The 24867-nt window shown below is 52.5% G+C and overlaps 1 protein-coding gene across 4 annotated transcripts in view; it reads right to left on the reverse strand.

Moving 5' to 3' along the window:
- Window positions 1–2693: 2693 nt before the first annotated feature.
- Window positions 2694–24867, reverse strand: part of ZER1 (zyg-11 related cell cycle regulator) — a 31858-nt gene continuing 9684 nt past the window's right edge. The window contains exons 1-16 of one of the 4 annotated variants that reach the window (XM_043566114.1): window positions 22967–24011; window positions 22366–22618; window positions 19681–19831; window positions 19041–19477; window positions 18552–18728; window positions 17571–17685; window positions 17258–17404; window positions 16715–16888; window positions 12947–13162; window positions 12155–12196; window positions 11873–11992; window positions 9684–9799; window positions 9180–9368; window positions 7889–7986; window positions 6374–6476; window positions 2694–4379 (exon numbers count right to left, since the gene is read on the reverse strand). In XM_043566114.1, the coding sequence (XP_043422049.1) occupies window positions 4322–4379; window positions 6374–6476; window positions 7889–7986; window positions 9180–9368; window positions 9684–9799; window positions 11873–11992; window positions 12155–12196; window positions 12947–13162; window positions 16715–16888; window positions 17258–17404; window positions 17571–17685; window positions 18552–18728; window positions 19041–19477; window positions 19681–19831; window positions 22366–22523 (2301 nt within the window). In that variant the 5' untranslated portion in view covers window positions 22524–22618; window positions 22967–24011 and the 3' untranslated portion in view covers window positions 2694–4321. Of the gene's footprint in view, window positions 4380–6373; window positions 6477–7888; window positions 7987–9179; window positions 9369–9683; window positions 9800–11872; window positions 11993–12154; window positions 12197–12946; window positions 13163–16714; window positions 16889–17257; window positions 17405–17570; window positions 17686–18551; window positions 18729–19040; window positions 19478–19680; window positions 19832–22012; window positions 22190–22365; window positions 22619–22966; window positions 24012–24867 lie in introns of those variants that run through there. The other 3 variants (XM_043566115.1, XM_043566113.1, XM_043566116.1) reach the window with 3 other exon arrangements.

The following is a 24867-nucleotide window of genomic DNA, read 5'->3' on the forward strand; positions in this document are numbered from 1 at the left end:
AGGCCGCGGCTACTCGCGGATTGGTGAGTCCTGGAGGTGGGCGGGGCCTGGTTGGGTCGGGGAGGCTGCCTATTGGATAGCAGCTGCGGCCGAGGAGGCCCTCGAGCCAACAGGTGCCTGAAGAGGTTGAGGGCGGGGCCGGCGCGCGCGCAGCTGGTAACTCCCCCAACCCCAGCCCCCACCAGCCAGGTAACTTTCGAAAGCGGAGGAGCAGGCGCGAGCCCTGACCCCGCCCCCTCGGGCTCTCACCCCGCCCGCCCCTAACCCGTGGCCTCGCGCATGCGTGCAGCCCCCGGGGTGGCTCTGCTCAAGGTGTTCGGTGCGACTCCAGGTTGCAGGATTGTGCCGGTTTCGAAAACATGACTGAGTTCTCTAGAGGGGCAGGACTAGCCCTAGGTTGCTCTGGTGACACCCTTACCTCCTTGCTATTCATTTTTAGATATTGCAAATGGGGGCGCCTGCTGGCTCAGTGGGTTAAGCCTCTGACTTCCACTCAGGTCATGGTATCACGTTGTGGGTTCCAGCCCCACGTGGGGCTGTGTGCTGACAGCTCAGAGCCTGGAGCCTGCTTTGGCTTCTCTCTCTCTCTCTCTCTCTCTCTCTCTGCCCCTGCCCTGCTTGTGCTCGCTGTCTCTCAAGAATAAATAAACCTTAAAAAAAAAAAAAAAAAAAAAGATATTGCAAATGGGACGGGAGCAAAGCGGTCATCCGTGGTGCAGATCCTGGGTAGAAGGGGCGAAGTGGAGTCAGAAATACCAGCACAGAGGTAGTGTGAACTCGGGCAAGTTACCGAGCCACTCTGAGCTCTGTTTTCTGTCTATATAGTGGGGATTGATAGTAGCACCCCCCTGCTAAGGTGGTTGGGAGGATTAAATAATGCAAGTAAAGTGTCTAGCACTGACCTCTCCCCTGCTATAAGCCAACACCTCGCCCTGCCAGAAGGACTTGCCCAACAGGAGGCTTCGGGCTCTTCTCAGAGGAAACCTCATCAGCATTCACTGTTCACACGCCTTCAACTGGGTCCCCAGGGCATTCCACGTGCTGCCCTGCCTTTTCCACCCACACCTCTCATGGATACCAACATCCACCTTCTTTCTCCAACAGATCCTACACAGTATGCTCTTCTGACATCTGCTGTTTTGTCAGCTCAGCACCCCTTTTTCTGTTGGGGCACTGCCTCTTCCCCATTCCACGTGGTTCTGGAGAAACTGTGTCCCACACTCCACAGGTTGATAGGAGACGTGGGCATGTGACTAGAGGGTCCACCTTGGTTCCCTATCTTAATGTCCCCAGTGATTGGTTCTAGGTGGCGGACATGTGACTCAGCAGGGCCAATCAGGATCATTCCATGAGAGTACTGTATAAATGCTGAGAAATGGGCATTCTTCTGGATCTCAGGCTTGAAGAATAGGCTATAAGGGCAACTGGCAGCTGTCTTTACACTATGTGGAGACAGACTGTGGCAGGAGAATGAAGCCACCTTATAGAGACATAGAGAGAAGCAGTAACGAAAGAGGGAGTGAGAGACATCTTAGCAACATTGACTGGATCCAGCTGTTCCTGAAGCTGAGATTAACTCTAGGTCCCCAGTTGCATCAGTGAATTCCCTCCCACCTTTGACTAGCCTGGGTAGGTATTTGAGTCGTGTGACTTTCACGTGTCAGTCAATCTTGGTTACTGCAACGGGTGAGTCAGTGTGCTGAGTGGAAACAATCCTGAAGCTTCCAGGAGTCAGGCCCTGGGCTGGTGTCAGAGACAAAGTCGGACACTAAAGTGGTAAGGACAGATTTTATCAGTAATATGTAATTGCTGTGTGAACTGAATGCGGCTCTGAACGCCCAGGTGACTGGGTGTTTTAAAGGGAGCACGAGGGAGTGGAGAGAGGGAACAGCAGTGGCTTGAACAGATTGGGGGAAGTGAAAAATTACAAAGGGTTGCTCAGTGTAAATGCTGATTAGGCCAGCTGTGTGTGCTAGCTGGCAGTAATTGAAGTTCGGTGCCTGTCCTCCCACACGGACCAGGAAACGGGGGCCTGATCCTTCCTGAGCATTACACTTTGAAGGCCAAACATTCCTTTGAAGGAATGGCTTTCAGGTCTCCTGAGTTGTAGATGATACAAATACATTTCAAAGGAACAGAAGAATTCGCAACCGTAGGCCCTTTTTAGTAAATGCTCTAAGACGGGGTGTGGGGGGGGCTAAAACAAGGGGGGCCGGGGTCATCTTAGGGCTGCGGCCTTGAGCTGTCAGAAACTACGTTAGCTCTTCTGTCCCTGCAGCACTGTTGTCCTGCTAACTCCAGTCTCCCCAGGGCCCCCCTCCAGTCCTACCAGCCCACAAGGGGCGCCCTCTCTGCTCCCTGCTCCCCGTAAGCCGGGGCATAATCCCACACATAACATTGTCTCTACAATCAGACGCAACCGCCCTGGGCAGGGGCCCTGTTGGGCTGTTGCCAGCTGTACCCCAGTGTCAGTCGGCACGGGGGCATGGAGAGAACGCAGAGGAGGCAGGAACTTCAGCCCGATCTGCCACCTGTCCCCAGGCTGCAGCTGACAGGGCCTCCAGGCCGGGCACACAGATCGACCCGATGTACCCTCCCTGTCGCAGGTCCCCTCGCTAGGCCCAGTGCCCAGACTGGCCACAGCCCCTCTCTGGACCCCGTCCCTTCTGCAAAAACGACACTCTGCTCTTCTCCACTTTGCACAAAAATGTATTTCTGTGACATCCCAAAGTACAGACATTTACTCAGGCCCCAGGTGGTAAAGCAATGCAATGGGAGCTCTGCCCAGGGTCTGGCTCAGGCCATGTGAGCATGGAGGGAGGGGCAGATGTGGCCTGTTTGCCGAGCTGGGGGAGCGCGGGGCAGCCGGCCCCTTCCCAGGGCTGGCAGGGACAGACTTCAGGGGAGGCCGGTGCCTCTCCCGGGGGCTGCTCATCCAGCCTGTCCTGCCTGGAGGCAGAAATGCTAGAAGAATCCAAAAACAGGCCCAGGGAAGGAGGAAGGAAGAAAGGTCATCCCCAAAGGGAAGCCTGCAGAGTCGGCCCTGCTCCCTCAGCGCCTTGTTCTGGAAGGGCATCCTTACCACTGCCTGTCTCACGAGAAGCAATTCGGAGTTACATCAAGGGAGGACCACAAGATATTTCGAGATACATTTGCGGCTCACACTTCTCTGAAACACGGCACAGAGGTTCCCAAGGTAAAGCCTGGGGACAGGGAGGAGAGGCTCGGAAGGGCCACGCGGGGCCACTGCAGGCTGCGCCCGGTGCTGGTCTGGAGGCAGTTAGCTGTTGCTGCAGGTCCGGCTGGAGTGGGGACCTCCTGCCTCACAGAGAGACAGGTGGGGTCCTCCAGGCAGCGGGGCAGGTCGGGTGGGGGAGGCGAATGAGGCCGGCTCAGTTCTGCTGGTGGGGTGCCTGGGCACCATGGGTACTGCGGGCAGGCGAAGGGCTGGGGAGTGAGGGGCAAGCCCCGGTCCCAGAGGTGCTGGCTTCCAGGGCTGGGGCAGGTGCTGAATCTGTTTGGCAGAAGAGGCAGTGGAATCTGCCGGAGTTCTGACCAGCCCTGGGCTGGGGCCTTCAGTAGCCTGGGACCTGGTGGGAGACCAGGAGGAAGCCTCCGTAGCAGCGTGGCCTCAGGCAGGCCCGGGCAGAGAACAGCGGGGCCGCTGTGAGCCCCACTCCTGAGGGTCCTCTGGGGCCGGGGCTGCCTGGGCCTGAGCACTCACTTCCTCGCCCCAGATGGCCCACGGCCGGGAGCACCAAGGCATTTGGGAGACCCAGTGGGGCTAGTTTTCATCCCGAACGCCATCAGCCACACCCAGGAGCCCAGAGGGCGTTCTCAGGCTTTGGGGGGTGGGTTGGGGTGCTGGAGTGGGCTGTTAAAAGCCTGCTGCCTCTCCTAATGGGAAGTGAGGCCAGGGTCTGAGGTCACTGGGAAAGGACTGGACTCTCACAACGTTAGAGGCATTTAGTCGGGGGTGGGGGGCAGGAGTGAGTGGCAGCGATGAAGGCTTGGAGTTGGGGCTTGAGAATGGCCAAGGAAGCTGCGAGGACTCAAGGAGTGTTTCTTTTGTTTTTGTACAGAAATCATACACACAAAACTTCACACTTCCTAACCAAAAAAAATAATATATATATATATAATATATATATAATATATATATCTCACTAATGTTAAGGAAAAGCGTCGGTTGTGCAAAAGTCCCCCTGTGTCCCTTCATCCAGCGGAAGGCTCCCCGGTGGGGGTCTGCCCGCTGGGCTGCTTGAGAGCTTCCTCCTGGCCTCGTGGTCCAGAGCAGTGGCGGCCGTGGGGACGGAGGCCTCTATCTGGACGTGTCCATGTTCTCCTCTTTAAAGTTACTGCAGTGCTCAATCACCTTGCTGGAGACCATGGGGGAGAGAGGATCAGGGGGCGGCCTCGGGGTGGGCTGGGCCCAGCCCCTCCCAGCTGATGAGGCTGCTGTATTTGTGAGCGAATGTCAGCGGTGATGCTGATGCTGACTGAGGTGATGCGTTTCAAGGGGCTGGCGGGGCGGCCGACCCGTGAGGAACGCCCAGGACAACGGTCCCTGTGGCCACAAATACCATCGGTGCTCTGTGCTCCCCCCCTTCCTCCCCACCCCCCTCAGCCCCAGAGCCTCTGCGCTTAGGGGTTCCCCTGCATCGGCTCAGGCCTGACCTTCCCAACCCGCTGCTCCTTTCTTGAGCACTGTCTTCCTTCTTTACTTTCCCCCTGCACACCCAGGCCTTTTTCTTCCCCAGAGTCTACCAGTGGACCCCAAACTGCCTGCGTGTCAGATTCACCTGAAGGTCTGAGGCGACTGGGTGGGGGCCAGGGCAACCATCCCTACACGAGGGCCCCTGACACCCTGCAGAGGCCAGGCCCAGGGCAGCGGTCAGGAACTACCACTGGTGCTCAGGGCCCCAGTCTCTCGCCGCCCCCCCCCCCCCCCCCCCCCGCCCCGGGCTGATCCTGGAGAACCACTGCCCTACTAGAGTCACCCTGGACCCAGATGGCCTTCCCATTCAACGCTAAGCCTTTGGGTCGGTCAGGGGCCGGGAGCAGTGTTCACGGCAGCCTCCATATGCTGAAGAGGCGCCCAGAGTAGGACAGGAGCAGGATGGGTGGGGTGACTCCTGAGCTCCCCCTTCAGATGGGCCGGCTAGCTCGGATACACGTCTCGGGTCTCACAGAGATGCGCAAGGGGAGCGGGGTAGGTTTATGAGCCGGTCTTACCCAGCTTTTCAAATCTCCTGGGATCCCTGCTGATAGCTCCCAGACCCACTGGGAAAGAAAGGGTGGGCCTGTAGGTTTTTAACAATCTTTTCGGGTGATTCTTTAGGGAGATTAAGTTTGAGAACCACTCATTTTACCATTCTCAAACTCAGACAAATCTGTCCGTGAACGTTTACGAAGTGCCTGTGCCACAGGAAACTGCAGAAACGGACGGCCCTCGGCAGCCCCGGGAGTCCTTGTTTGGGTGCCTCTCAGCTCCAGGCCCTCCTCCCTGATGCTCCCGGTTCTACACCGTGTTTACAGCTGGGGCAAATGCAAGCAGGCTCCCTTCTGGAACGGATCCCGGAGAGAGCGGGGACTGCTGACTGCCATGTGCAGGATCCCTGAGAGTCGCTCATGCGCTGACGGGTGTGGGACCAGGGCTGCTGAGGGGTCGGACACAGTCATGAAAACCGCACAGCAGCCGGGCCCGGAAGCTCTGCCATGGGCAGGGCCTTCACGCCTGGAAACCCACTTACGCTCGCCTGCCAGGTCTCTACAGTGACCTCTACCATACTGCATCCTCTCTTTAGTTAGAAGGTCTTTGGCCAAAAGTAATGATGAATCTTGGGGCGCCTGGGTGGCTCAGTCGGTTAAACCTCCAACTTCGGCTCAGGTCACCATCTCGCGGTTCGTGGGTTCAAGCCCCACATGGGGCTCTGTGCTCACAGCTCAGAGCCCGGAGCTGCTTCGGATTCTGCGTCTCCCTCTCTCTCTGACCCTCCCCTGTTCACTCTCTGTCTCTCAAAACTGAATAAATGTTTACAAAATAAATAAATAATGACGACTTCCGACCTGACTTGCTAAGGGCCAGTAATGAGAGGACGGGATTCGTTGGGAGTAAAAGAGAACGAAGCTGACAGACGAGGGCAATGATGCTCTGTTCGGAGCTCGATGATCTAGTTTCCAGCCACACTGGCCAAAATGACATTCAGGGAGGCCCCCACTGGACGTTGGGACACTGTCCACCTCCACACTCAACTCCTGAGTTGCCCCTGGGAATCTCAGCCATTCCTAGCCCCCCGGGGGGGGGGCTCCCCGCAGTGTCCCCTGCTCCCCCAAACCAAGGCTTCAAGTGGAAACACTGCCGGTCTCTTACCGGGCCATTTCCTTGGTCTCCTGCCGAGCGGTGGCCATCTTGATCATGTCCTTCAGAAGGGGCAGCCCCCCTTCTTTGATCAGCAGGGGGCAGTACTTGTCCGCTGCGGAAGGGGCAGACAGCAGGTGGTCAGGGTAGGTCTTCCGGCAACCTGTGGCCCAGAATCCACCCTTGCTGTGAGGGCTGCCCTCCCAGAGGGGTGAGGTGAAGACCCAGCCTGGTGAGGACACTGCTGCGCCCAGGAGGAGCCATGCTTGTGCCTACCCCCAAGGGCCTGAGTTCCTGGGCCCAGTGCGGGAGCAAGGGGTGAATCCTTGGAAAAGGCTACTTTGGTCCGCAGTCACATTTCTTTCCACGGCTCACCCTAATGGGAAATGTCACCCAAACCAGTGGCTTCCAATCCCTGAGAAACTTTCGTAAAAATACAGATTCCTAAGCCCTGTCCTCGGGCATTCTGATTCAACAGACCCAGGAGCCTGTATTTATTTGCATTTTTAACAAAATACCACCAGGTGATACTGGTGACCAGCCAGGTTGGAACTACCACTCCTTCCTATTATTGGGTTCACAGTTCATGCCGATAAAGAACATTCTAGTGCTCGGTATCCAGGGCTTTACACTCTGTGGAGAACACGGGCATTTCAGTGGACCCCCCACCCCCACCCCCAACACACACAGCTCTATGTAGTAGGAGCTATTTTTATCCCTCCATTTTATAGATGAAAGAATTGAGGTTCAGAGAGACAGAGGCTTGTCCAAGGGGGTCCCAGCTCAGGGCTCTTTCCTCTGTACTACACTGCTTTTTGAGGGAAGGTACTATTTTTTGGTAAAGCTAGCCTCAGGTAATAACGAAAAAGGCGAATGCTTATTGGAGAGCTGGTATGGGCCAAGCACTGTCCTAAGCACGTCACATGTCTCTTTTTACAGCAATCCTGTTTTTATCCCATTTTAAACATGAGGAAACCGAGGCCCAGAGAGGTTGTATAACCCGTGTGAGGTCACATGACCAGTAAGAAAGACAACGAGGGTCAAACCTGGCCTGTCATCAAGGTCTCCCAGGGCTGCAACTCTGTCCTCCACCCAAAGCCACCGGGCAGAGGACGGTTCAGGCGCTTCTATGGGAGGCTGGGACTCTCTTTGCGGAATAAAGTTAGGTTTGTTTTAAAGTTCTCTCCTGTTCCCTGGGAAGTCTGTTTCCTCAGGGGTTAGTTCTCTGTCTGGGTTGGTTTTACTCCATCCTCCAGAAGGCATGGAGATTTTGGACTAGTCACTTGTCTGGAAGCAGGAGGCATTAAGAAAGCTGTCTGGGAGCTCTGGATGGGCTATCTGGCCTGCCAGGCTTGCTTCTGGTGATGAGGCCAGGCCAGCCATTATGCTGGGCGTCCCAAAGATTCTGGAAAGAAGAGGGCTGTGTGCTCTTAGTGTTTCTCACCCGGTTATAAATTCCCTGAGGGCAAGTCTGCCTGCAGCCAGGGGAGCGTCCCTGTGTCTGACCAAAGGACGAGTGGTACTCACGGTAGACAGACACAAGGTTGTACAGGGCCCAGGTGGCCCAGTGCTGGCTGACAGGGGAGATGCCCTGGGGAAGGAGACGAAGAATTGGCTCAAACGACCTGTAGAAAGAAAAATCAAGGTCACATCTCATGCCAGGGGTTGGGGGAGTGCATCTTCTCTGGTTGAAGGGTTCTCCCCCCTGGAGGGTCCTAGAGACAAGCCACAAGCAGGATAATAGGATGCAACAGATACAGGGGCATCTGGCCCGTCGGCACACTTCAGGCTCCACAAAGGGGGCTCCCTTGTAAGAGAGGTCAAGAGCATGGACACGTAAGGGAGGCAGGAGGAACACAGATTAGGTGGTGCAGAAACAGAGGCCTTGGCAAGAAGGAAAGACCCAGTCTTGGGGGAGGCAGGGAGATGTACCCTGAGAAACAGAAGTGTGACTGTACTTCTTAGAACGGCCTTTTTGGTGTAAGTGTGTTTATTTATTTTTGAAAGGCGGGGGGGAAAAGAGGATCCGAAGTGGGCTCCATCTGACAGCAGAGAGCCTGACGTGGGTCGAACTCATGATCCATGAGATCATGACCCCAGCTGAAGTCACTTAACCCACTGGGCCACCCAGACATCCCTACGCTTCTTAGGAGGGCCTTCAATGGGCCATCTGGACTCATGGTCCAAAAGCCTGAAAAATGTATGTGCAAACGCCCTGGCCCAGTGATTCACTCCATCTCTCCTTGGGAATGACGGTAATTGGCAAAGCCACAAGCATGAGCCCCTTCCTCCCAATGTGGGTTTTCAGCGTCAACGTCAGTCAGTACAAGACGGCCCATCTGCACATAGAAAGTGATCGAGTCCCATACCCTGTGGCTGGAAATTCAGTCACAAGATAGGAAGACTTGATGCCCGCTGGACTGCACAGAATTAAATCTGTGCAGAGGAAAACTGCCGGAAGAGGGGTGCTAGACTGTGAGTAGAGGTCCTTTCAGGGACTGAGCTCATGAACGGTTCCTGTTTTGTTTCCTATTGTGCGTCTGTCTTTTCTTCTTCGTCTTCTTCTTCTTTTTTCTTCCCACAGATATGCATGTATCAAATGTCTGTAGGCAGGAAACTTTGGGTTCACGCAGGTGCTGATGTGCATGAAACACGCACCAAGCTTTATGGGTGAGATGTGTGCCCTGTGTGGACTGTTCCTCAGGGAGGCCTGACCCCAACTAGAAGAAAGGTAAGTTCTCACCAGACCTTGTTGGGAACGAGCATCCTGTCTCCAAACGGTCCCCACTCGCACACCCCACCCCTCCTCACTCCGCACCTGTAATTGATATTTCTCCGTGAGTTGATGTCCCAGCTCTGGATGGCTGCCCACATGCGTTCCTCCACCTCCTCCCGCTGGGGTTCACAGATGCCCCACGCCTCAGGCCCGTCGAACATGATGTGGGAGAGGACACCGCAGGCATTGTACGAAACCTCAATTCCGTCAGCTTTGCTCTCCAGCAGGTTGCTGCCGAGAGGAGAGAAAAACCCCTCTAAGTCCCTCTTCAGACCCCAGCTGCTGGACCCCAGCTTACAAACCGGATGCCAGATGCACTGCTGATTTATCACCTATTATCCATACCCAGGTGACTTCTAAAAGTTAGGATCTGAGATCGCTGAAGATACAGTTACAAGAGGACTACTTATGGAGGGTTGAAAGAAACCATCGGTGACATTTCTAACAGAAACCTAGGCTAAGAGCAATTACCGCAACTCAGCATAGACTAGGAGCTCTGAGCATCCTGGCAGCAAAGGCAAAAAGGGAAAGGAAAGAAATACTAACCTGAAGACACTGATAAATTGGGAAGTCATTAGCTGGGGCCGCAGCTCCTTCACCTCTGCCACATTCCCCAAGAGTCCTAGCATATTCCGATGCAGTTCCTGCTTCTCTGGGAATTCCTGACAAAATGAGAGCCATTAGGGCCACATCAATTAGTACTTAATTAGCATCTGGTATTGTTAACCTAGAAACTTGACGGGTATCCATCTGGCCATTCCGACTGGACAAAGAAGGGGAACAATATGCTGGCCATATACCTTATAGTGCACCTAGGACAGTCCTGGGTACATTCTATACGGGATTAAAATCGTGGGGACTCCTTGCCACAAAATCAAAGGCTGAGTGGAGAGCTGACCTACAAAACTGCAAATAGGACAAACAAGGTTCTATTTGCCAAAGCTCAAAATATTAGTTTAAGGGAAACTTCATAGAAACTAGAGCAAGAAAATAGAGGATGAGTGCGTTTTATTTATTTGTTTAATAATTGCTACCATTTATTTATTGGTTTTTAAGTAAGCTCTATGCCCAATGTGGGGCTTGGATTCACGACCCTGAAATCAAGAGTCACATGCTCTACCGACTGACTGAGCCAGCCAGGCACCCCCAGGATGAGTTTTAAATTAAAAAAAAATTTCTTTATCTTTATTTCTTTTTGAGAGAGAGAGAGAGAGAGAGATACAGAGTGTGAATGGGGGAGGAACAGGGAAAGAGGGAGACACAGAATCCGAAGCAGGCTCCAGGTTCTGAGCTGTCAGCACAGAGCCCGACATGGGGCTCGAACCCACGAACCACAAATTCGGATGCTTAACCAGCTGAGCCACCCAGGCACCGCCCAATTTTTTTTAACATTATTTTTGAGAGACAGAGACAGAGTGCAAGCGGGGGAGGGGTAGAGAGAGGGAGACAGAGAATCTCAAGCAGGCTCCAAGCTCTGAGCTGTCAGCACAGAGCCCAACACGGGGCTTGAACCCACTAACCGTGAGATCATGATCTGAGCTGAAGTCGATGCTTAACCAACTGAGTCACCCAGGAGCCCCTGTTTTTAATTTTTTTTTTTTTTTCAACGTTTATTTATTTTTGGGACAGAGAGAGACAGAGCATGAACGGGGGAGGGGCAGAGAGAGAGGGAGACACAGAATCGGAAACAGGCTCCAGGCTCTGAGCCATCAGCCCAGAGCCCGACGCGGGGCTCGAACTCACGGACCACGAGATCGTGACCTGGCTGAAGTCGGACGCTTAACCGACTGTGCCACCCAGGCGCCCCGAGGAGCCCCTGTTTTTAAAGAACATTCTGGGGCGCCTGGATGGCTCAGTCGGTTAAGCATCTAACTCTTGATTTCGGCTCAGGTCATGATCTCATGGTTAGTGGGTTCAAGCCCCATGATGGGCTCCACACTGACAGTGCTGAGCCTGCTTGAGATTCTCTTTCCCTCTCCTTCTGCCCTCCCCTGCTCAAGCATTGTTTTTCTCTCTGTCTCAAAATAAATAAACACACTTTTGGGGCGCCTGGGTGGCTCAGTCAGTTAAGCGTCTGACTTCAGCTCAGGTCATGATCTCATGGTTTGTGAGTTCAAGCCCCGCATGGGGCTCTGTGCGGACAGCTCAGATCCTGGAGCCTGCTTCAGATTCTGTGTCTCCCTCTCTCTCTGTCCCCTTCCCCACTCATGCTCTGTCTCTGTGTCTCAAAAAATAAATAAATGTTTAAAAAAATTAAAAAAAATAAAAATAAAAATAAACACACTTTAAAAAAAAACAAATAAGGAAAAAAAAAAAAAAGACCATCCTACTGGTGGTGCCTGTCTGGCTCAGTGGGTGGAATGTGCAACTCTTGATCTTGGGGTTGTGAGTTCGAGCCCCATGGTGGGTGTAGTGATTACTTGAAAATACCATCCAAATAAATAGTAAAATAAAATAAAATAAAGCCATCTACTGGACAAAATTCTGCCCAGCTGATACCTCAGTGGTCCCCAGCTGGACTGTGGGCAGCCTAGAAATTACTGCCAAGACGGATGGGGCTGGGTTTTCCCTTGGAGGGAGGGCTCTAAGAGAGGGGGTGGGCCTGTGAGTCAGACCTTCCACAGGAACTCTGGGGAAAGGGGTTGCTGGCAGATACGATTGGTGGGAGGCCTGGGGACAGAGGAGCGGCCACGTGGGTGGCCAAGGAGGCCGCTGCCGCTGGAGACGGGCAGTACCTTCAGGCAGTCCAGGAAGAGCTTCATGCCATTGAAGTTGAGGAACATCTCGCAGTTGTCCGGCGTCTCGTCCGTGATGTTCCACAGGGCACTCCAGGAGAACTCCATCACCTGGTCACACTGAAGGCAACGGAGGGCTCAGCACGGCCCGCTTGCAGGGCCCCGCGGGCTCCCAGCACCCATGAGGGCATCCCCTCACAAAATAAGGGTCTCCTCCAGGGGCAGACCGTCCCCTCATGGGCTAAGGGAGGGGCAAAGCAGCTTCATGAAGACTCGACTTACTATCTTGTCTAGCAGTTTCTTCTGAATCAGCTTCAGCATGGTCTGTGGGCAGAGAAGAGAACTTGCAGGGGACCAGGGCTCAAGAGCTACCATGTCCCTCCCCGAACCAAGATGGAGGGAGAGTCAGCACAGCAGTTCCGTTCTTGGCTAATCCATCCTGACAAGACCAAATTCGCCTATCTGGTCTGAAGAAGTGCAACCCACAGACTTGGCATTAGCATTAGGAGGCCTGGGGGCTAGGCCTGGCTCGACCCCGATTCCCAATGTAGCTTTGGGCCTGGCCCTCCCCTGTGTGGGCTCCAGCCTAGCCAGCAATAAGTGGGATGAAGAAACTAGATGCTTCTGCTTCATTTTTTCCTCCCATTCCCGAGCAAATACTTATCCGCCCCCACCGTGCGCCAGGTGCCACACTAGGAAGAGCTGGGGATGTCACCACGAAAGCAGGAACAATCACGGTGTCTTTCCCCGCGGAATCACAACCCAGTGGGGAGGCCAAAGTGAAGCAGGCAGTCCCTCAGAGACTTATTTAACCCCAGTTAGAAAGACCTAACAGGGGACCTGGTCTGAGGAGCCAGGAGCAGCTTGGACAGTGGGACCAAATGGACGGATGGAGGGGCCGAGAGAAGATGTCAGAGTGTTCCAGGCGGAGGAAATCTCCAGGGACATGAGCTACATTCATGGTTAGGAGACTCTTCCTTGGGTCTGGCCTCAACCCTTCATGCGGCAGGCAGGGGGGCTGTGGAAGAGGAAGGCGTGGAGGGAGGGAAGGGGGTGCAGCCCGCGGGCACGCACCACAACAAAGCCCATCTTGCCCACGGCCTCCTTGTGGTCGTTGTCCACCTGGCAGACCAGGGCGTTGCACAGGTGCACGGCGATACGCTGGATGGACTCATCCTGCCGCGTGGGGTTGAGGATACTGAGCAGGAGCTCGTTGACCCGGCGGTACTGGAATTCTAGCTCCTCGGGGATGCTGAAGTTACAGAGAGTCAAGCAGCAGTTCCGCTGGACCTGGGGCCGGGCCGGGAGACAAGCGAAGCAGTCAGGGTCAGACTCGGGAGCTGGACTCCAGGGGCTCGCTAGAGCTGTGGGATTAGCCAGAGCTGTGCTGGTCCAGGAAGGCTTTCTGAAAGAGGAGACTACAGGGCTTTTTTTTTTTTTTTTTAAACATTAAAAAAACAAACAAACAAAAAACCATGAAATATAATCTTCATACAGAAGAGGGCATAAAGCACAAATGTATAGTTTTTTACAAGCATGTGTGAAGCAAACAAGCTTTCCAACAACTTTGTCACCACCCTGCCAGCACCCGGGAATCCCCATAGGTCCCTTTCCTGAGCAGAAGCCCTCCTCCCCACTAGAGAGAACTACTATCCCTGCTCTTCCATATGGAACATTCTCTAGCATCCTGCTTATGTTCGTTCAACCGTAGTGTGCCAGGTCAACGGTGTTGTTATAAGTATCTGAAAAGCATTCATCCTCCCGTTGCGGTCTGGTACTTTGATTTATTCGTCCATCCCACTGTTGGTGGACATCCGAGGGGGGCTTCAGTGCTCGGCAGCCTCAATGTCTGGTACACGCATCCCAGCCTCCACGTACATGGGCTTCTCTACGGCACAGGCGCCAGGGCGGGGCTTCAGGGCCACGGAGCGTGCACGTCTTCAACTTTACCAGGTAGCACCCGACGATCTGCCAAAGTGGCCGTACCAGTTTACAGACCCACCGGCAGAGGAGGAGGCCTCAAGCTGCTTGACATCTTCTATTTCTTTTTGTGGTATCTGTGGGCTTTTTTTTTTTTTTTAAAGTATTCGCAGGGCATTTGCCTATAATTTAATTTGCTGCCATCCTTTCTCATTAGATTTTGGGAGATCATCGTACTTTAGAGGGTACCACCCTTAGTTAACTCTTTGTCTTTTTTTCCCCAAATACACATATATTTTTTAATTTGAGAAAAAAATTTTTTTCAGTTGCGACAGCAATACTTACTCACTGTAAAAAGTTCAAATAGTACTATTTGGGCAAAAGTTAGTCTCTCCCTTTATTCCCCAGAAGAAATTGCTATTGAAAGTTTGGTGTGCATCCTTCTAGATTTTTCTATCATGCAAATACAAATATACATATATATATATTTGGGGGAGAGGAAAGGCAAAAAAGATATTATAAATATTGGTCCGAAACTTCTCCTCACTTATCAACATGCACTGGACATCTTTCCACATTAGGGCATACAGATTGACCATAATATCCCATGGTGTGGGTGGACTGTATGTTACTTTTCTAGGTCTCTCTATTGCTAACATTCTGGTTCCTTCTAAAAACATTTCAACTGTGGAATACCTAGACCCAAAGGCAGATGCATTTACAGTTTTGGCAAATTCTGCCAGTTGCCTTCCAAAAGGGCTGTACGTTCATACCTCACCAGTGGGAAGCATGCAAAAGTGCTCTCCCCTGACCTTTGTCAACGCTGGGGATCACTGGTCTCTCAAGATGAAATGTAATTTCTTGTTATTTTAATTTTCATTTCTTTGATAGAGTTTATTAATTTGGGGATCTTCAACTAGCATTTTATCAAGAAAAAAAAAAAGATACCCCTTTGACATGATTATAAAATCAATCTCAGTGTATCAGTCGCTCTCAAGTCTGGAGTTAGCAGGCAGTGGGAGAGCAGGCCTTCTCCTCCCTGCAGAGGCTACATCGCCACCATAGCCTTTCTGGAGGATAATTCGAGAATACATCCCAAGTGCTTTGAAAATACACCTACCCGTTGTCCCTGCAATTCCCAGTCACGTATTATAAGGATAATCAATTAAGTATGGTCAGCAAAGCCTTATTTGGTATAGCAAAAAATAAAAAAAGCAACCTAACTGTTCAACCATGGCGCTGATTCAGTACCCGCAGCCCAGACATTTTGGGCAGGCCCGTCCTGCCACTCTGTGGGGATGGGGCTTGGCCACCGCCTCCCAGCTCTAACACACAGTCAGCACCAGAGCGACCTTCCCTGGATGAGGACACTGAACACCATTCGGGCACCAGCAATTACAAAACAATGGTTAAACCCAGCTGTGGGGTGGAGGAGAGCTGGACTGTGAACAACTTTCATTTCGTAGTTGACACGTTTTCGTAGTATGCCTGACCCTTGAACAACTCGAGGGTTAGGGGCCCCAAGCCCCCATCCCTGGCTGCCACACAGCTGTAAATCCACATACAACTTCTGACTCCCTGCCAAACTTCACCACTAATAGCCTACTGTCGATCTGAAGCCTTAGTGATAACATTAACTGTTGATTAACACATATTTTGCATGTTATGTGTATTATATCCTGTAGCGTTACAACGAAGTCAGCTAGAGAAAGGAAAACGTTAGTAAGAGAATCATAAGGCGGGGGAGGCACCTGGGTGGCTCAGTCGGTTAAGCAACTGACTTCTTGATTTCGGATCAGGTCATGATCTCAAGGTTTATAAGCTCGAGCCTGGCGTCAGGCTCTGAGCTGACAGTAGGGAGCCTGCTTGGGATTCTCTCTGTGTCCCTCCCCTGCTTGCACGAGCCAGAGCACGCACGTGCTCTCTCAAAAAAATAAGCTTTTAAAAAAGAAGTTTCAAAAAAAAAAAAAGACAGCAAATCATAAGAAGGAGAAAATATACTGATAGCACTGCACTGTCTTTGTCAAAATTGGCATCTAACTGGACCCTCGCAGTTAAAACCTGTGTTGTTCAAAGGTCAGCTGTGCTTGAATTTGTTTGTTTTCTAAGCATTAGATGTCTTAATTTTGTGAGCATAAGAGAAACATTATTTAAGAAATTCTGTTGTAAAAATGTTGGTCGATTATGGGAATGTTCACATTCGGAAGACACTGTTGAAATAAAAATCCACGCGATACAAACAGTGAGTGCAGAATGATCCCATTTACTAAGTAAACATGCACAGGCTAAATCTTGAACGACAGGTATTCAACAGCAACAGTGGCTATTCTGGGTGGTGGGATTATGGGGTTTTTTTTTTTTTTGCTTTATATATATCCGTAATTATAATTTTTCTACAGTAGAAATTTTTGTTATTTTTCTTTAGAAATGTATACTTTTTAAAAGTAACCTCTACACCCAGTGTGGGGCTTGAACTCACGCCCCTGAGATCAAGAGTCACATGCTCTACTGACCGAGCCGGCGAGGTGCCCCCATAGTTTTGTTACTTGTATAATAAAAGCAGCTCTTGGAAAAAAAAATTACCTCCCAGCAAAGTGTTACAGAAGGGCTGAGGAGTCAGCATGAGTGGAGGCCCAGGGGCAGGAGAACAGGATCCCTGGGTGGAGGGTGGCAGTGGTGACGGACTGGTCAGGTGGGGCCGGGTTACAGAGGCCCTGAATGCCAGGTCCCAGAGTCTGGGAGTGATGCCGTGGGTAAGGGGGGTGGCGAGGGGGGCAGTACAGCGCCAGGCAAAAAAGGGGTGAGAGCAAGCACGGCCCCCTGAGGGACCGCAAGCCGGCTGGTGAGGCTGGGGCACGAGGGGAGCAGGAAGAGGGGCGGCTGGGCCAGAGCATGCGGGGCCGTCACGGGTAGGGGGCTCACCGTCACCTCCTGGTAGGACTCCATGCCGTTCAGCACCACCTGGATGACCTGTCGGCGCAGCTTGATGCTCTGCTCAGAGCGGTACTCAGAATTGGTCAGGTAGAAGAGGGCAGCGCTGCCTGTGACTTGAATGTTCTTGTCATACTTGTGGCACTTGAGGGCCGTGATGACCAGCTGTATGAAGACAGGGTGCGGGCCTGGGTTGGCGAGTCCTGTTGAAGTTGTACAGGGCCGTGCCTAGGGCTCTGCAAGGGGGCTCGGATGGGCCTCTGGGGTGCAGCTTACCCCGACTCTGTTCTCTGAGAGAAGTGAGGGGTTGGGGACAGAAACTAGGGCAGCCCCACGCTGCTGGGACAAGGCCGGTGCTGGGACGAAATGAGGCACCGTGGGACTGGGGCTCAGGGGGCAGGACTGCCGACGTCCTGGGGGTGAGGAGGACAAGTGGAGGAGGGACGGGAGCTCTGGGGACATGGCTCAGCCAAGTCCAGGACCTGCCAGGCAGGGATGGACCAGAGACTGAGGACCCCTGGGGTCAGGGCTGACCTTCAGGGCCCGCAGAAGCTGGTTGCAGCGCTCGATGCGTGCGATGTCAAAAAGCAGGTTGATGGCCCGTGAGGTGATCTCAGGCCTGTGCTCCGTGTAGGCCTCGATGGCATTCAGCACCTGCTCCTCATTTTTGTCACCACTTACCTGGGAATGGAACATGCTCAGAACCACTGGAAGATGCCACGCGGTGGGATCCTTGGATCCCAGCTCCGCCTCTAGCTCCAGGGGAGACCCCTTGGGGCCCCCAGCCCAACCCCTTCCCTCTTCCCCCCGGGGCTCCCTATTCCTTCCCTCCCCCACTCCCTCTCACTTTGTAGGCGGGAATGTGTGTGAGGCGGCACAGGGAGGTCTCGAAGAGCCCAAGGAACTGCAGTGGCCTCTTCAGGGCCCGGAAAGGCATGATGCTGCTCTTGGAAGGCTCAATGCTGGGGGAAGAGGATGCCGGGGTCAGTGGCCTGTGGACTGGGGCTGCCCTGCGTTTAGAAGGGCTTCTCCCTGAGGGTGGCTAGGCATTTACTTGGGGCCCTCTTCTAGGCCCTCCAGTCTCATCTTTTTTTTTTTTTTCCTCTTTTTAAGGGCAAAAACACAGACCCCCCCACCTCTTGAAGGACAGGTGCCAAGGTCGTATCGGATAACATGTGGGGTGGGAGACACTGTTGCAGCCACCTTCGGGAAATGCTACCTGCCATTCTGGTGAGGATGTGCCACCCTTAGGTTCTACCGACAGTCATGAAGGGGCATGCCCATCGACCAAACCCGCTAAAGTATGGCTGAGGATAGGGCTTACAGCCAATTACAGCTGGATGGGTTTGAATCAGATCTTTCAACCAACCAAACCAGGAAGACACCTAATCTGCTGTGATGACTAATGCACGGTGGATACCGCTGGCCGTCTTAACGCCACCACCCCGTCTCTATCCAGTCTGAGGGTCCTAATTTCCCGTTCACTCCTCAAGCTTGCATTTTCCAGCTATGACACATGCTGTTCCCTCTGCTGGAACACCTTTTCCCTGGGAGACTCAGAAAGAGCTTTCAGGACAGTGTGGATGCCATTCCTCCTTCTTCCTGCCTCCTTCCTGATCTTCAGGGCAACCCCACAGCCCTGTGCTTCCCTTATCACCGTCCTAATATGACTCATCTGTCCCCACTAGCTCATACAGCTTCGAGAGGGCAGGGTCTGATTCGTTTCTTTATCTCCAGCACCCAGCACAGGACTCGGCAGAAGGGCACTTGGTAAATGCTTGTTGAATGACAGACACCCCGCCGGCAACCGTGGCAGGTGGGTCCCCACCTAGTCTGCCCTGCCTCCTCGTCCATCTTGGAGATGCTGCAGTTCTCCAGGATCATGTGGCCAGAGATGTCCAGAGACATCAGGTTCCCCAGCTTTTGCACAAAGAGGCTCAGCACCTTGCGAGTCAGCTTGAACTTGTAGTAGCTGGAGAGGCGGTCTCGGGAGATGTCCAGGTGTCTGGAGATTGGAGCGGGGGCCACAGGTCAGAGCTGGACACAGGTCGGGGCCGCCTCAGAGACCCCTGCTCCTTCAGCCCATGGCAGGGGAGGGGCCGTCCCCGCCACAGCTGCTCCAGGGCATTCTGGGAAAAAGCCTGCGGGGACCCAGAAGCCCTGGATAGCCCTGAGGCAGCCGGAACACTGGGTTTAAGGAAGGGGACTGTCTCTTTCATCCCCACTTCTGCCCGGCCAGGGGCTCACGAAGCCTCACGGGACTGCCAACACCCACCTCCCCACCCTCGCCCCAGTGAGCTCTGGGCCGGCAGCTCACCGCAGCTTGTGCAGCTGGACGATGACCCGGATGTGGTCATCTGACAGGTCCATGTTGTAGAGCACAAGGGACACCAGGCTGTCTTTCCACTGGGTTAGGAAGGCCGCGTCGCTCGTCTGGATGCCCGAGAGGTCCAAGGCAGCCAGTGAGCTGAGAGGCCGTAGCAGGGACTCCACAGGGACCCCGTCGATCATGCGGCCCAAGTTGAGGAAGCGTAGGCGGCTGAAGCCCTCGAAGGTGAAGTCCTTGACCAGCACCTGGCAGGTGGGATTGACGAGGCACTCGTCTTCACAGCCCCCTGGGTTCTCCTCCTCATAGAAAATGTTTGCACAGCCGAAGAGGCTCAGGGATACGAGGGTGTGGCTGAAGCTCCTCAGCGTCTGCAGGCTCTTGGCGGACAGCTTCTCGCAGTTGGTCAGGTACAGCTCCACCAGGTCCTGGGAGCAGGCACAGCTCCGTCACCGGCACTGCCCTCCCGCCCCCAGGCCTGGGCCGCAGTTGAGCTTGGGGAGGGGGGTGTACGAGGCGGGGATGCACTGGATTCTTGTGCTGGAGGCGCGTGGCTCGGCCCCCGACTCACCGATCATCTCGAGGCCGCCTCCCCATGACCATCCCCACCGGCTGGCGAAGCGGGTCTCACCTGCTTGCGGATGGCCTCCAGGTCCTGGTCCTGTACCAGGTCCTCACGGAGGTGGATCCGGGTGAGGCGGGTGCTGCGGGGGTCGGAGAAAAGGCTGAAGAAGCTCTCGTGCGGCTCAAAGTTGCAGGCGGCGTTGACCAGCTCCACATACCTGGGAAGGAGGAAAGCCTGGCTTGAGGGGGAGCCCAGGGACCCTCGTTCTCCCTTCAAGGCTCAGCACCAGGCCTCCTGTCCCCGAAACCTTCCCTCATCACTGGTCAGCAACCTCCATCTCGTCTATCCCCTGCCCTTCTTTCTTTCTTTTTACTGATTTTTTTTTTTTTTTTTTTTTAGTAGGCTTCACGTCCAGAGCAGGGCCCAACGAGAGGCCCAATGTGAGGCTTGAACTCCTGACCCTGAGATTAAGACCTGAGCTGAGATCAAGAGTTGGACACTTGGGTCCCCAGGGTGGCTCAGTTGGTTAGGTTTCTGACTCTTGATCTCAGCTCAAGTCATGATTTCACGGCCATGAGATTGAGCCTCGCATCAGCAAGGAGCCTACTTGGGATTCTCTCTCTCCCTCTCTCTCTCTGTCCCTCCCCTGTTCATGCATATGTGTGTGCTCTCTCTCTCTCTCTCAAAATAAATAAATTAAAAGAAAAAAAAAGTCAGATGCTTAACACACTGAGCCCCCCAGGTACCCACCCCCCCCCCCCCGCCACAGCCCCTCTTTCTAACAGTACCTATTTGGGTCCCGAGCACTGTGCAGCTGAGACAGAGTGGCCCCAGGCACCATGGGTGCAAAGGTGATGAAGGGGCCTCTTATCAACAGCCAATTCCAAGCTCTTCCCCCAGAAACCCTACACATCTATAACAAACATACACGTCCACACTCCTCATCTTTAAGCCAGCTTCTGATTCCTTGATCAGCCCCTCCCAGGACCCTTTCCAACAGGAAGATTAAGCCAAGGAGTTTAAGGATCCCAGCTGGGTACAGGGCAAGCACTCAATAAAACCCTGCTGAGGTCAGCTAATGTAAGATTCCTGGTCTGGTGGAAAGGGCTTTGAGTCAAACACTCTGGAATCTAAATCCTGGCTTGACTGTTCACTACGTGGGCAGCTTCATGTGAGGAATGGAACTTCCCCAGCGTTCAGTTTCTTCATCTGTAAAATGGACATAACTCTGGTCTGCAAAGCATCCAAACAAGTGCCTGACCTGCATCAAATGCTTGGAACATGATTACAAACTGGGCTCTGTCCTGGGGTGCCTGGGTGGCTTGGTCGGTTAGGCGTCCGACTTCGGCTCAGGTCATGATCTCACGGTCCGTGAGTTCGAGCCCCGCGTCGGGCTCTGGGCTGACAGCTCAGAGCCTGGAGCCTGTTTCAGATTCTGTGTCTCCCTCTCTCTCTGCCCCTCCCCTGTTCATGCTCTGTCTCTGTCTCAAAAATAAATAAACATTTAAAAAAAAAAATCAAACTGAGCTCTGTCCTCAGGTCACATACAAGTTCCAACTTTTTTTTTTTTAAAGATTTTATTTTATTTTATTTATTTATTTTTTTAACGTTTTTATTTATTTTTGGGACAGAGAGAGACAGAGCATGAACGGGGGAGGGGCAGAGAGAGAGGGAGACACAGAATCAGAAACAGGCTCCAGGCTCTGAGCCATCAGCCCAGAGCCTGACGCGGGGCTCGAACTCACGGACCGCGAGATCGTGACCTGGCTGAAGTCGGACGCTTAACCGACTGCGCCACCCAGGCGCCCCAAGATTTTATTTTTAAGTGAGCTCCACATGCAACATAGGGTTCAAACTCACAACCCTGAGATCAAGAGTCGCACGCTCCACTGACCGAGCCAGCCAGGTGCACCCACAGATTCTTGCTTTTATATGCAACTGTTTGGCCTAACAATTTCTCTTCTGGGCACTGGACTCCCTGAGGTGAGTGAATGCACATCTTACTGCTAGGAACCTCTAAGAGCGGAGAGTCCTTGGAGGCTCCACATAAAGATTTTCTTTTTCTCTCTCTTTTTTAAAGTTTGTTTGTTTGTTTATTTATTTAGAGAGAGAATGAGTGGGGGAGGGGCAGAGAGAGGAAGAGAAAGAATCCCAAGCAGGCTCCACACTGTCAGCACAGAGCCCAATGCGGGGCCTGAACTCACGAACCATGAGATCGTGACCTGAGATGAAATCAAGAGTTGGACGCTTAACCGACTGAGCCACCCAGGTGCCCCCACACAAAGATTTTCTGAACGGTTCAATTCCTGCTCATGGGTTCGTTATTTGTGCACCAGTGGGCAAACGTGTGTGCCCACGTGTACACAGACACATGTTTGAGGCACAGGCAAGTGCACACGGAACAGCACAGAACTCCTGCGCTTATATGCAGTTTCTGTACTCTCTCGTAGATGTAATACACACGTGCAGGGACATACTCAAACACACCCCGTGCTGCAGCCCATGTGTGTCCACACACCCATTCCTTCACGTGCACACCCCTCCACACGCTTAGCAACATGCACACGTACAACCTTATGGCTATGAACATACCAGTGTTCTCCTGCACCCACAGATACCCAAGGGCATGCACACCCCCTCACACATATGTACCCCCAGCCGCATCCCTGCACGGTGCACACGATGGTCCCGGGGCCTCCACGCGTGCTCATGCTAAGCCTCACGCCCGTGCCCCGGCCCCCGCCTGCTCACTCATTGACGAGCCGGTCGCAGATCTCGCTGGGTAGGAAGATGTCCGGATGTAGCCGCAGAGTCTCCTTGTCCAGCAGGTAGCCCAAGGTGCCATCCAGGTTGCGCAAGCAGAAGTCGGTGCAGAGGGCCATCAGGGACTCGGGGGTGTCGGACGCCATGCTGGGGACAGGCGGGGGGGGGCACTCCACGACAGGAGCCCCTAGGGGCAGCGGTGACTCCCCGGCACTCACAGGATCATTGGCAGAACCACAGCCTGTGGAACAGGAAGAAGCTAAGTGAGTCCCCCATAAGAACCAGAACCACTGGCTGCCCTAGGTCCACTCTCTGAGTAGGGAAACTGAGGCCCTGGATGTCACACTCAAATTAGCAGTCTGGCAGAGGCACGTCCCAAGGCTCCCGATTCCTTGCCTGCTCTCTCTGCTGTGCCACTATCTACGTGTGGCTTGAACTGCAAAGAGCAGGGGGCCTTTTCTAAGCATTTGTCTGCCTTCAGAGCGTCCGTGGGCAGACATGTGTGTGCTGGGGACTCAATGCTTGGGTGAGGATAACAGGAGCTTTCGTTAATAGCTACACTGGGGTGTCTCTTACTATGTAACCTAACCCGTAAATGGCTGTCACTGTGTGAGCATTTAATACATGCCAGGGCTTTACAGACATGTCGTCACTGAATCTCATCGTATGTGATTAAGAATGAAGGTTCTGGTGCGCCTGGGTGGCTCAGTCGGTTAAGTGTCTGACTCTCGATCTCAGCTCAGGTCGTGATCGCGGGTTGTGAGTTCAAGCCCCATGCTGGGCTCCATGCTGCGTGTGGAGCCTACTTAAAAAAAAAAAAAAAAAAAAAAAAAAAGAATGAAAGGTCTCCTCCTGAGCGTGGCAAAAATATATGTCCCCATAAAAAAACGGTACATTAATGTTTTCACACTGGTATTATTTGTAATAGCCCAAAAGTGGAAACAACGCAAATGTCCATCAAGTGATGCATGGGTAAACAAAAATGGCCTATCCGTACAATGGAATATTATTCAGCCATAAAAGGAATGAGGTATTGGCAACTGCTACAACGCGGGTGGACCTTGAAAACACGATGCTAAGTGAAAGAAGCCAGACACAAAAGGTCATATGGTTCCATTTTTATGAAGTGTCTAGCCAGAACAGGCAAACCTATGGAGACAGAAGAAGAATAGTGGCTGCCTAGGGCTAGGAGGTTGTAAGGAAATGGGGAGTGACTGCTAATGGGTATGGGGTTTCTTCTGGGGTGGTAAAAATATCTTAAAATTGATGGTGGTGACAGTCACACAATTCTGAATATATTAAAAACCACGAATTATCTCTGTTAGATAGGTGAGCTGTAGGGTATAGGAATTGTAGCTCAATAAAACTGTTAGTAAAAACCCAAAATCCCTTACTATTTTCATGACCTTGAGATAGGTAAAGATTCCTTAAGCAGGGTCGTAAGGAAAAAATGATAAACCAATCTGCATTGAAGTGAAGAAACTACTGTTCGTACGTACACAAAAATTAATCTGAGACGAACCACAGGCCTAAATGTGAAGGGTAGAACAATAAGGTTTCTAGAAGAAAACACAGGAGTCTATCTTATGACTCCAGAGTAGGCGATCATTTCTTAAATAGGTCACAAAAAAACCCAGAAACCATATATAGAAATAAATCATACTGCCTTAAAACGTTAAGACTCTGTTCATCAAAAGATATCATTAAGAAAGAGAAAGGGCAGGGGCGCCTGGGTGGCTCAGTTGGTTAAGTGTCTGACTTCAGCTCAGGTCACGATCTCACAGCTCATAAGTTCAAGCTGTGCGTCAGGCTCTGTGCTGACAGCTCAGAGCCTGGAGCCTGCTTCGGATTCTGTGTCACCCTCTCTCTCTGCCCCTTGTCCACTCACATGCTGTCTGTCTCTCTTTCAAAAATAAATAAAACATTTAAAAAGTTAAAAAAAAAAAAAGGGCAAGCCACAGCCTAGAAAATATTTCCAATAATATATCCAACAAAGGATTCATATTCAGAATACATAAACAACTTCTACAAATCATTTTTTTTAAGATTTTTTTCAAGCAATCTCTACACCCAACATGGGGCTCGAACTCACACCCTGAGATCAAGAGTCGCACGCTCCACCGACTGAGCCAGCCAGCTGCTCCAAAATCGTTTTTTTTTTTTAAAGGACATAGCATCCAACTGAAAAATTGACTTGAAAAGGCAAAAGACTTGAAAAGGTATTTCATAAGGGACAGAGAACATATGGAAACATATACAAAAGGGCTCAGCCTCATCAGAATCCGTAAAATCACAATGAGATACCATTTCCCACCCACCACAATGGCTCAACTGGAAACAACAACAATACAGGCAACACCAAGCCTGTACTGTAGTGAAGACGGAACAACAGGATGTCGCCCACACTGCTGGTGGGAGTGAAAATTGGTGTGCATCGACAGTATAATGGAATATTGTATGACACTATCTACCAAAGCTGAATATGCACGT

The sequence above is a fragment of the Prionailurus bengalensis genome, chromosome D4 (assembly GCF_016509475.1).
Source record: "Prionailurus bengalensis isolate Pbe53 chromosome D4, Fcat_Pben_1.1_paternal_pri, whole genome shotgun sequence".
Lineage (NCBI taxonomy): Eukaryota > Metazoa > Chordata > Mammalia > Carnivora > Felidae > Prionailurus > Prionailurus bengalensis.